The sequence below is a fragment of the Anabas testudineus genome, chromosome 7 (genome assembly GCF_900324465.2).
Source record: "Anabas testudineus chromosome 7, fAnaTes1.2, whole genome shotgun sequence".
NCBI lineage: Eukaryota > Metazoa > Chordata > Actinopteri > Anabantiformes > Anabantidae > Anabas > Anabas testudineus.
This window is the reverse complement of record NC_046616.1, coordinates 22,105,304-22,121,946: the sequence shown is the minus strand read 5'-3', so window position 1 is coordinate 22,121,946 and position 16,643 is coordinate 22,105,304. Positions and strand designations below refer to the sequence as shown.

Here is a 16,643-nt window from a genome sequence, read left to right as displayed (position 1 = left end):
GTAGTACCTTGACTAGTGGTGTCAGACTTTTCGACCTCACCATCATTTTCAGCAATATTCAATCATTTTATGAAACCTAACATTTGGACTTTTTTCTTTACAATGGAAAACCTTTGTCCATATGGGGATGAATAAATGGTCTTTACTCAACACATAGTACATTAAAGGTGCAATGACAGCCTGTCATTAACCCTGACCTGTCTGCGTGTCTGTCCAAACGTCCAGAGGATGAAAGGCTCGGCTTGGACTTATCGCACAGATACATTTAACTGGCTGCTGTCTGTGTCAGCGCAGAGATCTGCTGCTAACATGATACAGACACTGTTATGTTTGGTATGAGATAAAAGACGTTTCAAGCTCATGTCTCACGTTTACAGCTTTAAATGATCAAATAGTACCTTGTTTTTAGAATTAAGGAATTGTTTGACAATTTTGGAAACACGTGTATTTACTTTCTTGCTGACAGTTAAATAAGCAAATCAATACTACCATTGTAGGCTATTTGCGTTGTGAATAAATAGAGCTACAGCTAATCAGTTTAGCTTAGCATAGCAAAAACACTGCATGTACACTCATTTCTGCTAACAATCCCACAATGCACTGCTTCTTGTTTTAGAAAGAAGAACATTACAGGCTAAGCTAAGCTAAGCTAAGCTAAGGTTAGCTATGTTAAACTTTGGTGGCTGTATCTTTATATTTAATAAAAGTGATGTAATGTTTTTACTCATCTAACTCGGGAAAGATGACCAATGATCAATCTGACCATCAATCAATTCCCCAAATGCTGCATTAAGATTCAAAATTGAAAAAACTTTGCATCATATTGTGACAGAAAGGAAGAGGGGAGGAACATATATGAATAACAACCTGAGGATGAATAAAGGTCCGTGCATGAAGTGCAATTCATGATTCATGTGTAATTTACAATAGTACACATGAAAACAGTAATGAGAGAATCAGATGGGTGGTCAAAAGATGGATACCAGCCATTATAACAACAACAAACATTAGATTGATGGTTAAAAAAAAAAAAAAAGGTTTCCAGCACTGACTTTCAACCCAGCTGATTCTTCTAAGTAATATTTAGCACGTTCTGGAGAATATGAGTTGAGCAATGCCACATCTGTCTTTATACCCTGTGACTTTCACACACACACACACACATAAGAATGTGTTTGGTTCCACCCCACATGCATTCAAAAACCCATCTAAAACAGTCAAACAAATGTGTAGCATATGACAGCCCCTATGTGACTGTGGGAAGGAGTGGACAAAGGCAAGTGTTTTCCAACACACAGCTGCTCGGGTGGAAATTCGTCTTGCGCTCATTGTCCTACTCTTTAAAAGAAGTGTTAAAACTCTCGCTCCATGCTTCAATCCACGCCAAGAAAGGTGCCGTTGGATGATACATGGGCAGAAGTGTCCAGTTTCAGAGGAAATGGTGAGAGAACTGGTAAAGGACGATGAGCCCCATTAAACACTCCTGAAGAAGTGGAGCAATCAATACGGCACATGCTACAGGTGGGGTGTGGGAAGACAGGCCACAAGACACACACACACACAAAAACAATGTTACATTATCAGAGTTGTGGCCAAAAAGAAATAAGTCACAGAAATGTTTACATTTTAAAGACGATCAGATGCAAAGTGCATGTTTAGAGCACCGTCTAAAACCTAAATCCCTTCTTTTGTTCCATTTTCAGTGAACTGATGATGAAAGGTGAAAGGGGCTTAAAGAAACTCTTCAAATTCCACGCACGTCTCCAGTTTCTCATAATCAGCATGACTATGAAGGGCGAAAACAAACAAACACTTATTTCTCCCAGAATTTTGGCCCAAGGGACCTGGAATGAGCGAGGCTTCATCGCAGCACACCGTTATTAATCTTTGTTAATTGTAGGCTTCGGCACACAGATGTCCCACAGCTTTATTTTTCATCATTAAGTCTGTGTTTACTGTGGCAAACTAGTAGATAATCAAGTCTCAAGAACATCATTTGTAACCCAATGACAGAGGTCATTTATCTATACATTTGTTCAAATCTGGTGTGATTTTTAAGTCATGATACAAATGAATCACAAAATACTAATTTACTGATGCTTTTTGAAGTTCCAGATTATGAATCAATCGTTGGATTATGCGCACTTCATTTCAACACACAGCAAAAATATGGCTTTTATATAAAATAACATATGATAGTATTTACTTGATGTTTCACTTTGTGTTGCACCATATTAAGGTAAATTTGTATATCAAGACTTTCCCACAATACACAAAATCATTGCATAAATTATTTATTATTAATATTATTAAGACTTGATGCATGTGTGAGCACCTGTTTCGCTATTTTCCGACGCACAGCCAATTTTATCCAGTTTCATATTAGAAGGGAGGATGTGACACAGCTTCCGTCCCGTGTGTTGAACCGCGATGGCGTCCTCTTTTGAATAGGAATGCATCATGTGAAAATGATTTCTCTCTGGCCACTTAGTTAAAAGAGATTCAGATAGTTTTGGGATCTCTCTCTCTCTTTCTCCATCTTTCCATTACCCCTCCTCCCATTGAGCAGGGGGTGGAGATCACGAGGGGGATGGGTGTATTTGACTTGGGAGAGCTGAATTTGGAAGGGGGTGACAGCATTTACATAAAAGGCCAAAGTAAGTTTTGTGCCGTTGTTGTTCATCCATATAGACCTTTCCTGTTCGACAACTACTGCTCCAGATCTCATTTTACTCTCATCTTACATCAGCACCTGTAGATTTGAACATTCCACAGGAATTCTCAAACTAACTTTCCAATAAAACGTGACCTGCACAAACGACACGGATATTGGATTATTGCAGTGTTTTAGAGGTCACATGATCCTCTTGGATAGCGTAACGACTTGGTTTCTTGTCGCCTCTCTTTGGCAGGGCTAGGCGGCTGCTGCTGGGAGGTCCGAGTGGTCCATGCTGCAAGTGGGTGGCGAGACAGGCAATTGCATGTTGCTGTGGCTTGTACACATGTATCATATCATATACACACCTACACCGCAATCGTATAGAGAGTGGTTGTTTGGATGTGCTGGGCCGTCTTTCAAGTAATTCATAGACATTTTACTAGTGCTGCCTGGCAGCACATGCTAAGGTCAAGCACACTATGCTGACTCACAGCGTGACTCATTCATTGAAGAATTCCTAATCTGCCATATTTATCCATTTTACTACAGGTGGTCTGTTTCAAACGCATCTGTCATCTCCAACCCCTTAGTATCATGCCCCTGTGATTTTGTCAACCTTATTCAGTCACTCTTATGTTTGCAACCCCCAGCCCCCACTGTGGGGCTAATTAAAACAATTTCAAGGACCAAGGAAGGGGGTCTATTGTGTCACATAAGCAGCAGTGCAACAGATATGGTGCCGAGGGGGCACAGTTGTCAAGGATTAGCGCTCCTTCGCAGGCGCAGATGGATATGTCAGCCTCCCACCACCGCTGATGAGCGTCTGAGGAGGACAACTGTCCTACATGAGCTTTTAGCAGGAATTTAAATGCAGTGAAACCACATGAAATAAGCAGAAAATGGCAGAAAAGAAAACAGAGCAGATTCATGACTGTGGTGATTAGTGAACTAAATTATACATTAAAAGTAATATTTGTCTATTGGATCATATTTATGTGTGGTCACTAGTAAAAAAAAATTCTCCCAACACCCAGGTCTCTTTTTTTTCACATTCCTGAGCTGTGCAGAGCCCACCCCCCCCCTCCCTAAAAAACAGGAGAGAAAAGATCTGCTGGTGACAAATCTTCAAACCAACTTCCTCTCCTTCCTTTCAACTCAAGTAATGCCCCAATGAACTGGATTCTCTCTGTCCTGACTCACATCCTCCGTGCCACAATATTTATGCCGCCTATTCAGAAGCTGCCCTCATCAAATGGCTAAGTGAATCACACCGCAGGCACCGGCTCACCTCATAACTCCCTGACTAACAGTCTGAATAGTCTGGGATATCAGATGAAATAACCTAATGGAGAGTCACTGCTGCAATGCAATGCACCTTTTTACATACAATACATAACATTATGGTGTTATATTTAATCCAGAGCAGTGTGACCGGCCTGAGCCGGAACACTAAGCTGGGTGGGAATCTGACAAACAGAGGCGTTGACAGTGAATGTCCCATCTATGCTTTTAAGGCATTGTTGTTATCTGTGTGGCCAGGCCATACTTATCTCACAGGAGGAACTGTATGTGAGCAGAAACAATAGGCTTGATTGAGTGCATTCCCTAAAAGGTGTCAGGTTACATGGACCTGGTCTGTTTAATAGATGATATCTGTCTGAGGGGACTTTGGCACGTGATCTTTATCACTGAACCTTTTGAGAAATGGTGCATCATTCATAAACTAATTAATTATCTGACGGTGAGGTTGTGATAACAGGAAATACCCCGAGGCTGAGTGTGTGAGTGTGGGTCGACCCCAAACCAGGCAAGAGATGTATTTAATAACTTCTAGTACAACTGCTAGAAAATATCAATTTAAATACACATTATATAAATTAATCAATCAAACAAGCATAAGCATCCACCGTGGAAACAACTGAATTTCCATTTGAACAAAAAAAAAATCTCACCCATAAGTAATTGTACGTTCATGCATGGCCGTCATACCCCCTGCTTGATTTTTTAAAAAACCCCACAATAATGCAATTAGCCTGACAAAGGAAATGCTAATCCGCAAGCCAGTATGAGTGTATGGGTGGGATGCATCTGTAATGACCTGAGAATGACTCTGAGAAACACTTCTGAGGAATTTTCACACCAATAAGCTGCAGGAGAGCCAGACTTAAAAAAAAAAAAAAAAAGCAACACACATTCATAAAGTGCTGGTCTCTGTGTAGTGCAGCTGAATTTATTTTATTTTTTTTGTTAAGATGCACTTAACAAAGCCTCCTTTCATCCTTTTCATTGCATTGTAATAAAGTTGCAGAGCACTCACTCACACAGTCTGTATTTACAGATATCAGTAACAGTATGACACATTATCAGACCACCAGCAGATCCATAGCTGGGGGTGGAATCACATATGCTAATAAAGCAGATGTCCACAGTCCTCAACACATTCCAGGCAGCCTATAAAAACAAAGGGTCTTTCTTCTCAAAGGAGCAGAGCCCCATCTCTGACAGACACAAACCTTCATAGAAATATTTAGCGTTACAACCTGACAATCCCAGTGACATCTACAGCCATGCTAAGGTGTGCTGAGGGGGGGTGGGTGTTTGGCCAAGGTGCTGGAGGGTGTCTTGAAAACTTTCCGTCACACTGGAAGTTCCTGGGCCACATCCACGTCCCTGTCCCTGCCTTGTCCCACTGTGCCCGGCGGCTCACACTAAATTCATGGGCCATTGTTTTCTCTGCACAGGCATTTATGATGTCACCGCAAACATAAGCTTTGTCCTCAGATGAAGGATCAGTCGGGGGTTTGTGCCCTTATGGGGTCAAACAAACAGCAAATATGGACAGGCTATGACTCAGATCATGGGGTTGGGGTGGACATCGGGAAGGCAGAATTTCATTTAATACCCAACACACACACACACACACACACACACACACAAAGAATGGACAAGGATAGGGTCGCACTTTATTTTTCTTTACTGATAACAACAACAAAAAAGCCCCCCCCCCCCACTACACACACACACACACACTCACACTCTATATAACAATAACCTCAGTTATGCTAATAGTAATACTTGAAAATGCGCAGACTTAATCTTATCTTCTCTGTGTCCAACCCCCCACCATCACTGCCCCCTCCACCTCTCCATTCCTGAGCAACCACCCCACCATATCAAAATGAAAACAAGAACATTTCCTGGGTCTGCCGCTGACAGTGAGTCTCATCAACAATGATGAAAAGGAAAGCCCGGTAAGATACACTCAAAGTGCTTCCTCTCACCCTGATGAACCAAAATGACGGCAGTTATGATTGTTGTACTCAATTTGTGTCCTCGTGTAGTTTCTGATTTCAGATTTGGAAACATTTATTTTCCATTTGCACATAGATGAATTTAGCTGTAGCACTATTTTGTGCGCACTGAGCACTTTGAAAAGCTCAGGCAAGGTAAACACAGACTTAAGCACATGCGCATGCATGTGTGCAGAAACACACACACACACACACACACAACAATGGCCTGCATGTGTAAAGATCCCATTTCCATCATGTTTGTTTTCTTAGGATAAGGCATGTGTGAACAAAGAAAATATTTTGCTGGCTCGTAGCCATCTGTTGAAAGCAGTGGAATGTCAAAAATTGTAAATGGATTTGTTTGGTTATGCAAGAAGTTTAATAGCACAGATAACATGTAAGTACAGATTTAAACGTTACATGTTTAAACTGTGGGAGCATATCATCATTCTACACAGGCCTATTTGTCTGCACTGTTTAATTTAAGTTATTGCATGTTAACAATCCAATCAGTCATAATGGCAGGCCGTACAAAACCGACTGTGCTGTTCCACTAGCTGTGAGAATGCTGCGCACCGAAAGCGCAAAGGAACATGCTGACGTGTGAAAATGACCAGAGGTGGTCACAAAACCAAGCATAAAACAACTAAATCCTAAACCTGATGGCCCGTGACGAACACTTAGAGCCAGCGGTGTCAGAGTAAGTTGCGTACCAGAAAATATGACAACCCCCCCCCCCAAAAACAAAACAAAAAGAAAAAAAAACAAAACAAAAAAACAATCCAGTCATTGTTCCGATTTCAATACACATCACCATGTGCACCATCAGAATCATGCAAACATCCATTTGTTTGGGGTTAGTGGTGCAGAACCAGGATGAGAAAACAATGGCTAAATGTCTTTGTTGCCGAATCACAAAAGCTGATAGCTGCTTATTTGAATTCACGAGATCAAACTCAGCGCTCGCTGCTAAACGGTGAAACCCACATTGTCATAAAGGACATTGTTAGAAAAGTCACTGGCTCTGTGTTGGAGCGCAGGAGATACTGTAACATTCCTTTGTCCAATAAAGGACTTTTATAGGGCTTGGTGCTCTCTCTCCTGCTATGCCCATTGGCTCAGAATTATACTTATTTTTGCCCCCTGAGGACTGCTTTTAAACTGCTGCTTTTAATCTTAAAGAAACAACAACAGAAGCGCCTGTCAGAGTAATGCTTCCTGACAACCTGAGGTAGACAAAAAAAAAACACAAAGTCAACACTCGAAGCGCTGAAATACCCGACGGACATGACTAAAAAAGGTGACTGTGAGTTGAGGGAATGTCAAAAGCCTGTACGCTTCGAATGTGCAGATTTGAGCTTGAGTCGTGTGCGTTATATTAGAATAGAGAAATGTCATAGGAAACACATGCACGCAACCTAATCTTGCAACCAGAATTTGCCCTAAAGTGATGCTATTGATTCCGCAGACACTACAATAGAGCGATGATGCCTTAACAAATAGTCACTCAGGGATCTCAGGGAAGCAAATTAAAGTGTCTTTTTGTGAATGGGCTGTAAAAGGCTGATCAAATAGCTCCATCGTCTTGTATTTCTATCACACAGGCGAAAAGAACTGAATAGAGACAAGATAAAAGCCCCCAGTGTACCGAGAAATCAAAACTCACTTAAGATGTCAATAGTGTCACAGCCAAAAGATGCCTGCATCGGAAAACAAATCCATATCAATACTTTAGCAATCAGTTAATTTCATTAAGACATTCAATGCCATTTACTGATGGGACAGCAAACTGTGTGCAAAACAAAGCAAAGGTCAAAAATGTGCTGTTGAATTGAGTGACAGATCGTACCTGGAGGAGTGCATTGAGAAACACAGAGTGAAACATTTCCAACCCACTCGGATCAGAATCAGAATCGGTTTTATTAAGCAAGTGTGCACGCACATAAAGGAGCGACACACCGTTTAATGTAGCTGCTCTCTTTTGCTCAGGTTGACGTCCATCTGCCGCACGGCCCTCTCTGGATCTGTTTGTGTTAGCGTTTCTTTAAGGAACGGGGGTGGGAAGACATTTATGACCCCATTCAAAGACATGACATCTCAAACACAGGAAGGAAGGAACTGAGAAGTGCCATACAGTATCAGCAAAAAAAAAAAAAAACACAAGAGGTTTAAACCCAGTCAAGATGTACAACATACATCATCATTCATTTGTTCATCCTCATCATAAAATTTCATTCTTAGCAGTTCTCCCCGAATGTTGTAACCCAGATAAAAAAGCACTTCACCCAGCCATCACGTCACATGTGGAGGAGGGGAAAGGGGAAAAATTGTCCTCTCCTCCTCAAGGGTGCTCAGGATTAGGGCCTAGAAATCTATTAGATAATAGATCAAAGAGACACATCAGAGAGCACTTCTTTGCTTTTCCCGTGCAACGCTCACCTTCATACATAATGGAATCTCTACCTGAAGACTCGGTGACAGACTTTGGTCCTGAAATCACACACAGTGTTCAAAAGGGTCACCACTGACACCACGGATCATTTTGTCATTATAATGTTAATGTGGGCTCGAGTAGCAGGAGCAGACAATGCGAGAGCATAACTTATTACTGAGCGAGTGAAGGATGCGAACAAGGTGCTCTTTATGAAGGGATTACACACTTCCCCATGCTTCATGTTCCTGAGGTTGTGGAGTATTTGTCATAAATAGTGAACATAACACAACAGGTAAACCCCTCGCTGTGCGTTCAAGTAGTATTTTCAAAGATGCATTTTACAGCAAGACATACAGAGTTCACCTGGATTGAAGGTTTAGTTTGCTGCTATGTAACAGACACCATCTATTGAGTTTATTCCTGGAAGACGTTTGTTATAGTAGTAAGACAACAGTATGTCCTAGCAATGGCCTACTGTTCTCAGCAAAATTAAGGCTACACGAAGCATAAAAAGTTAAACGAGTCAGTGTGTGGCCGGGTGGTCTCTCGAGTGCCGCATTACACTGTTGGATTGGATGCGTTGATTGTAAGCAGCATTTAAGTGAAAGGAGTTGATGATCAACTTCAATCTGTGACATTTAGATGCTGATTTTTTGTGCAATAGTCATAAATTTCACGTGTGCATGCTTGATGAGAACTTCAATGCCACTCTCGTGTTTTCCTTATACATACATTATAAACTGAAGTCTTACTGACTGACTGACAGCTTCTTTATTTTACCTGACAGGTATGACAGTGAAATCAGTTTAGTCATTTCAAGCTTGACAAGAAAGCAAATGGCAATAGTGTATTTGTCATTTTAAACCATTTTGTTAGCTAACTACTTCTAATTGGCAGTCATAGCTGTCAAATTATAGTTTAATACAATAATTCCCATAATAAATTGAGTTAAGTACAGTATTGAGGAAGTGTACTGATTACCATTCCACCTTGGGCAGTTTCCCATCAATAAAATGTAAATGTCCTGTCACTTAAATGCAGTTAATGGGTATTTTCTTTATTAAAAATACAGGTCCACCTTAAATGTATAAGAACAAAATGGGTACTGCTGTCAATCATGCTCTATTGCTGTGTGTTTTCAGTCCCTTGCTGACAGGAGCTAGTGAGTCTTTCATCAAACAACTTCATCTAAGTTTGTGTCCATGCTGAGACAGAAAATGCAGGAGTGTGCATCAGCAGAGCCATTAGTGCTGAGGGGCCAGAGAGAAATCGATGCTCGACTGTTCACCAGCAGACTCTATTCAGGTGCAGCCTTCACTCTCTGCTAATACTGAGTGCTGAAGTGTACGGGTGAAAATGGCCAAAATAATAGATAGCCACAAGCTAAACAGACACGTTATTGAAAAATCTATTTGGAGAGCAACTTGGCTTTTAGAAACCAAGACCTTGATATGTGGCCTAATGTTTTGGACAATTGACAACTGCTTCCAAGATGCCAAACAAGACGAGGACTAGAAAATATTCATTTCCATTAAAGGTAAATGTAAAGAGTAAAAGTGCAATCAATGCTGCTGGACTGTAAAACTGCTCAATTTCAGAGTAGCCTCCGCTCTTTACTCTTATGACGGTGCTGCCACCTAATGGACAGATTGAAGAAATCCATGCAGCGAAAAGTCTATTTCAAGTTGCGTCCATATCTTTTAGACTTTATTCTTTTACACTTCAGACGATGTGGGTTGAAAATAAAACACTCTTCATTTTGATGCATCCAAAAATGACACTTGAAAATAGAGAGTATGAAATCTGATTCACCTACATTCTCAAAAGTAAAACAGCGTCAACATTCTGAATTGATCTAATGTGCTACGACAACAACGCATTATTCCAAAATCTAAAAACTAATTATGTGTCTGAACTTAACACAACTGTTACTTCTGTTTTACTAAGGACTAGATTGCTAGAAATAGAGGCTGTTACTACTAAGATCTTTAGGCCTTGGTGTTCTTCCTATTAGAAATAGCTTATGAGACAGTTACAGTCGTTTCGTGATCAGGAACTCATGGCGGGATTCCTTCCAGTGTGTGTGAATCTGAGTAGAGTGTGTGCGGAGAGAGCTGTTCTATTGCACTCTGCTGTGGCTGAGTGGACACAATCAGTGGAACGCCGTGGATGACCACATTCTGGCCTCCCAGGCTGATGTTTGGCACCAGTAACGCACTTTCCTCACATTGTAAGGCACTCTCGTCAACCCCAACTGTCCCTGCTGGCTTGGGAATGTCCTCCGACGCACCACACACCATATGGGATGGAGTGGACGCAGTAACCATGGAGGAGTTCCCTTCTGTCACCACTGTGACCTCTCTGCCACCCTCCTGGATTAAGGCGTTGAGGCCCTCCAGTTCAGAGCAGGTGGTAATGAAAGTCTGTGCGCTGCCGCCGGACTCCGGAGTGGTTATGGCCGTCTGCAGCAGGGCCTGGTGGAGTGGATTGGTGGCGTCTTCAGGGGTAAGCTGCGTCAAGAGGACTGTTTGGGGCTCAAGGGTGGCTTCTGTAGTCTGAGATGATCCCAGCGTTTGCATTGGAGCCAATAGGTTGACCTGCTGGATCATGGAGTTGACGACCATGTCCTGGTTTTCTGGTCTTAGCAGGACCATGCTGGTCTTATTCTCACTATCTAAACCAGCTGGGATTAAGGAGTTCTCTTGGCCCAGAGGATGGGATACAATGATTTTGAGCTGCGCACTGCTAAAAGGAGCCATTGCATCAGACGTGATGGGGACTTCGAGCTGGGTGTTGCCCTGCGATGCTGCAACAGGAACCAAGCTGAGGGCACTGGCTGGAGTCGACAGCTGGAGCTGCAACACGTTCTGAGCGTCCCTATGTTGCTTCTTGTGGCTCCGCAGGGAGTCCTCCCTGACGAACGAAGCATCACACGAGTCACAGCAGAAGGCTCGAGCTGCATCTAGCTTGGCGCGATACCTGGAACTGACAGATTTTGGAGAGTCACTGCCTCCACTTTTGCCTCCACCTTTCCCACCGCCACCTTTCTCGGGTTTGTCTGAGTGACACTTCTTTTTGTGAATGACAAGGTTGCTGCGTTGCTTAGAGTCAAAGTTGCAGAAATCACATTTAAAGGGACGCTCCTCTGAGTGGATCCTCTCGTGGACCTTGAGTGCCCCTTTGCTGGAGCAGGAGTAAGTGCACTTGGAACACTGCATGGGCTGTACCGGTTCGTGTTCGCGCGAGTGTTGCCGCAGAGCGGTTTTGTTGCCGCACTTGAAATCACAGTGCGCACACTGGAAGGAGTTCTCTGTGCCGTGTTTGATCTGAACGTGAGATTTCAGGTTGCCTTTCATGGCGCAGCGGTACTCACAGAAGTCACATTTGTAAGGCTTTTCCCCAGAGTGAATCCGGATGTGCCTCTTCAGGTCCGAGTTGATTTTGAACTTTGCGTCACACTGCTGGCACTGGAAAGGTGCATCCCCTTGGAGAAAAACAAAGAAAAACACAAAGTGATTTGTAGCACAACCAACCAACATCACCCCACAGATGCTGATGAATGTGGACTTCTGACATCCTACCAGTGTGCGAGCGGAGGTGCACGGTGAGCTGGCTGGAGTTGCGACTGGCATATGGGCAGATCTGGCATTTAAATGGCCGCTCGTCATAGTGGATACGCAGGTGCTTCTTCAAACTGCTGCTGTCCGCTGCTGCGTAGGGACAGTGTTTACACTTGTGTGGCTTCTCACCCGTGTGAGAGCGGCTGTGCATGTTCAGCTTGTCGCGCCGGCTGAAGCGCTTGTGACACAGCTCGCATTCAAACGGCTTCTCACCTGGATGGTAGACGAAGACACGACTCGTGTTATGATCTAGTTCTTAAAAACCCTCTATCAACAGACTGTCATTTGTATGTGCAGAGCATCGACATACCAGTGTGGGTTTTGAGATGGCGCTCCATGTCTTTTTGACCATACTGCGTTTTAAAAGTGCAACCTGTGGATCACAAGAAATTGAACCTTTACAAGCTGCTTGAACCCCGTGTGCTCAAGTCTCAATAATCCGAAAGTTCTCTGGACAAATAAAACTAACGACTGTGGACTCGGCTGGCAGGAAGTACAGTTCTCCTTGTTTGACAGCCACAAAGGAGGAATGTGTTACCATCATAAACGACAAGAGGCACCAACCTGAGAAACAGCAGCTGTGTCTCTTTGAAGTCAGGGCAGGCTTTAATTTTTTGGAAGGTGTTTTCTGTGCTTTGGTCAGGATCTTTTTGACACCTTGTATAACACAGCTCTGGTAGGTCTCCTCGAAAACAAACCCTGTGCTGGAACCTGAGGAGGACAAGAAAAGGACAGGTTGGGAGAGCATGGGACAAGCAGCCTGTGAATGAACGCTGCAACAGAACCATTGTTTCACTGTACCTGCCAGAGTGGTTGTTACAGAGGAGGCTGAAGTGCCGGAGGTGGGCTGCGAACATCCATTTTGCTTGTGTGCAAGAAAGACCTCGAAATTATTGTACTGCTGCTTGCAGAAGCCGCAGATATGAATATCCGGGCTCACCTCCACCACAACAGAGTGTCCTGCAGCGACTTCACAAGGTAGAAAACACAAACAGGGACTTCAGTACAGAAGTTGAATGTGTGTAACGTTATGTGTGTAAAACGGGCAACAACATATTTGCACTAACACGATGCAAAACCACGCGTGACATGTTAGTTGTTGAGCTTGTTAACAGCTGTGTGCCTTTAACATACCTTCGGTGTTGTATGTTGCCATTTTTCCAGCTTGTTTTGCTGGAGATCAACTCATCTTCTGGCTCCTCCAGGTTTACTCGACATCCATCGTGGTCTTACTGAACCGTCTGGCGGAGACATGCAGCCAGCATCACCATCACATATTGCTAAACATGAAATCCACCGTGGTTTTTTGCTTTCTATGGTAAACAGTTGACTTCCCTGACAACATTGATACTGATCGGTTTTACGACGTGCTACGTACGGTTTACGGCAGCGGGATATGCATGCGCTTTTGGCCGGGTGACGTCATGCGTTGCTTTTAAGGCTGTGGGAAAAATAAACAAAACTTTCCGACAGGAAATTTTGCTCCCGGTTTTATTTATTTGGTGTCCTTTGTGTTGTTTATATACTCACAAATCAAAATGTACAAGCATTTACTCGCATCGTTTACTGTCTTAGTCTGTATATGAGGAAAAAAAGAGAGGGGTCACACAAACACACTGTAAACATATCAAATCAACAGTTTTTATTGCACATTTTCATAACGATTGGTTGATAGCGTATATTTTAAATGGTCTAATATAAGAAACAATAGCTTTTGAGAGACATATAACCGATCAATCTGTGTAGCTCAGACTCCTGTGGCTTCATATTAACTCCAGATAACAAACACCCTTTTTGAATTTCGGCCCCATTACTGAATTTAATTTACAATTAGAATTAAGGTAAACAACACCTATTAAAAATATTTTTCAAAATTCGAAAGGACCACTGGAACATTGTTTTAAAACAATCTAAAGCTGCCCTCCATCACATAAATGCTAATTTAAGTAGCACAACACGGGAGCTGCTAATGAGAGTTGGTATTTAGGAGCACCTGAAAGCCTCATCACTATTGTTGTGACGTTAAATGGTGTGAATCAGAACAAACGGGCTTTGCTCTTCTTTTTTGATCTCTTTCTTAGTAAAAAACAATAAACAGAGATGCCTTCTCTTAGAAGACTTTAACATGAAACCTTAACAATAGTTCTTGATTTGAAGAGACAAAGCGGCTGTTTTCTAATGGTTTTTCTTCGTTTCTCAATAAGCTAACAAAGCCGTTACCGCCACCTGTCGGTGTGGAAGCCGTGTCACAGTGTCACAGTGGTCCACCGTGCACCGTCAAACTCCGTTGGTTGGATTCACATGTTTCACACCATCGCTCGCCTAAAGGTCAGCTGTTAGCGTCACTGCTTGCACAGTAAGCTGGGCTGCGACGTTAGCACCTTTCACAATAGCTTTAGCATTTGTTATGCACCTGCAGCGACTTTAAAAGCGCATTTCTCCTGTGACAGGCAGGCTTTCACATGGAGCTGTTGTTGTGTGGCACTAAAATACACACACTCGATCATCTTTAAAGTAAGGGTAATTCACTGGGTTGTTGGGGTGAGTGAATGGAAATGCTTCTTTATATGCCAAACCACTAGTTGTGCGAGTGTGAATAAGCCATGAAAGTGAGTGACACCCAGCTCCATTTTCTGTGGCAGGTCCTTAACTGCCTGATTGCCACTGTGAAGCTCAGGAATTTCCTTACGCTGACTTTCCTGCATGGCAAAGGCACAGGACTGATTCCAGCTCTGCTGAAACAGCAAATCCCTGAGACAGACACGAGGTGCACACACACACACACACACACAGTTGCAGGGGCTCCTCATGGCCTGCCCACATGCATGTGACTAGTTGATTACTGCTGTCTTTGAGGTGGTTTCTGTCGGGATTGTCTCCTCACATTCAGCTAAACGTATGAAAGCCATTCATGTCACATCCCCCGGAATAAACCCTGTGTTCTTGTGGGCCTTTTTGAAATTTGATGACGAGGTCCGAATGAAGAAAAGACCTGAGGAGTGGGTGATTAAATAAAAAGATCTGACCTAAGAGCGGGAAAATCGTATGCACATACAGTGAATCCTCCCACAAACACACACCCAACAAAACATTGCTGTTAAATATACATCTAAGGGACTAATGACAGATACGTGGTTATTAGCTCCTAGTAGTGGCCTCTAAAGTACCAGGAAGTACTGAAAAATGCCCATCATGGCTATCCAAAATGCAGGTTTACATATTTATAAAGCTTTTAAATATATATATATATATATATATATTCAGTTTACTATCATAGAAAACATTTTAGAAAAGATTTTTGTTTAGGTAAAAATGACTAAAATGCACCTTTATAAAACATAAACTCTTCTTCGGTTGTTGTTCTCGCAAACAAACTATCATTTGGACATCCAGCTGTGCCGGTTCTCATTTGTAGACGTGCCCCCTTTCTCATTCATTGAGATGCTCGACTATTCACCGAGTGATGTAATGTCCCTCTTTTCCCCAATGAGACAAGGGCAACAATAGGGGGGAGTGCCTCTGTCACATTATTTTCCCCCACCGAGGCACGCCAGCTGCTTACAGTTGCTTAATGGCTACGAGCTGTCACAAGGCATCACGGCCCGCTGCCACACAGGAGCGGCAGATGCTTTAATTGCACAATGACTTGTAGGTTGTCAACAGCAATTATAGTGGGCTTCCACCTGAGGGCACCCAAAGAACGCCGTCAAGATGCAGGCATCTGAAGCTGGCTGCTGCTGCTGCTGCTGCTGCTTCTTCTCCACACATAAATCTGATCTTGTGTCCAGACAAGGGCCGCAGACACATTCCAAGTCTCTTTTTAGCTTAATGGTTTAACCGTGTGCTGCTCAAATGTAGGCAGGATTGTAAAGACAGCAAGCCCAGGACCCCAAAATCATATTTAGAGATAAAATATTTATCCAGCTTTGTCACCTTTAGGCCTGCTGCTCACCGTGCTGCGGCAAGTCGTGGTGTGTAGAGCTTGAGTAATTTTGCTCATTATTAATTCATGTGTCTCTTTTTTTTTCCCCTTTTCTTTGTGATTCAGGGGAGGCTCATTCACTGCTGCCAGCTCTAAGATTATTATCATTAAGAGGAACCAAATAACATGGTGAGTTCAAAGCTGTGCTGTAACATGCTTCAGCCAACATTTGTGCAAGTATCTTGATGGTTTGTTATTTATATACACAGAGAAAATACTGTGCAATGTGTTTCGATTCATTCTATTTATAGAGCCCTCCCCCCGAAATTATAATCAAGCATCTAAGAAACCAAACACACATCGTAACCTCTTGTTTGTATCATGTCATATTGAATGGGTAAAAGATGTCCCGTGTTTGTTTTGAGCCATAAGACAAATTATACACACATGTATGAATTCCTTTGGTCAACAGCTGCCATCCTCAGCGTCAGACAGAACCGAGCCAGATTCTGGGGACCATCACATGACTCCCAACACTTCATCATATTAAAAATAAATATCGCTGTAGCACACACGCACACACACGCACGCACGCACTGACTCGCACACGCAGGCGAGTGCACAAAAGGCGCACATGCTCACACGCAAATCAGCGCTATGCTCTTTGTATGTGCTAACTGATGCAGATGATGGGGCTGCAGACGAGTGCGGACTA

The 16,643-nt window shown here is 42.9% G+C and overlaps 1 protein-coding gene across 1 annotated transcript; it reads right to left on the bottom strand.

Moving 5' to 3' along the window:
- Positions 1 to 6,740: 6,740 nt before the first annotated feature.
- Positions 6,741 to 13,362, bottom strand: zfp64 (zinc finger protein 64 homolog (mouse)). Its single transcript, XM_026369033.1, has 6 exons — positions 13,141 to 13,362; positions 12,808 to 12,975; positions 12,571 to 12,717; positions 12,317 to 12,379; positions 11,968 to 12,219; positions 6,741 to 11,870 (listed from the first exon to the last, which is right to left on the bottom strand). The coding sequence occupies exons 1-6, from the start codon at positions 13,160 to 13,162 to the stop codon at positions 10,444 to 10,446; spliced, it is 2,079 nt and encodes a 692-aa protein (XP_026224818.1). The 5' UTR covers positions 13,163 to 13,362; the 3' UTR covers positions 6,741 to 10,443.
- Positions 13,363 to 16,643: the final 3,281 nt, after the last annotated feature.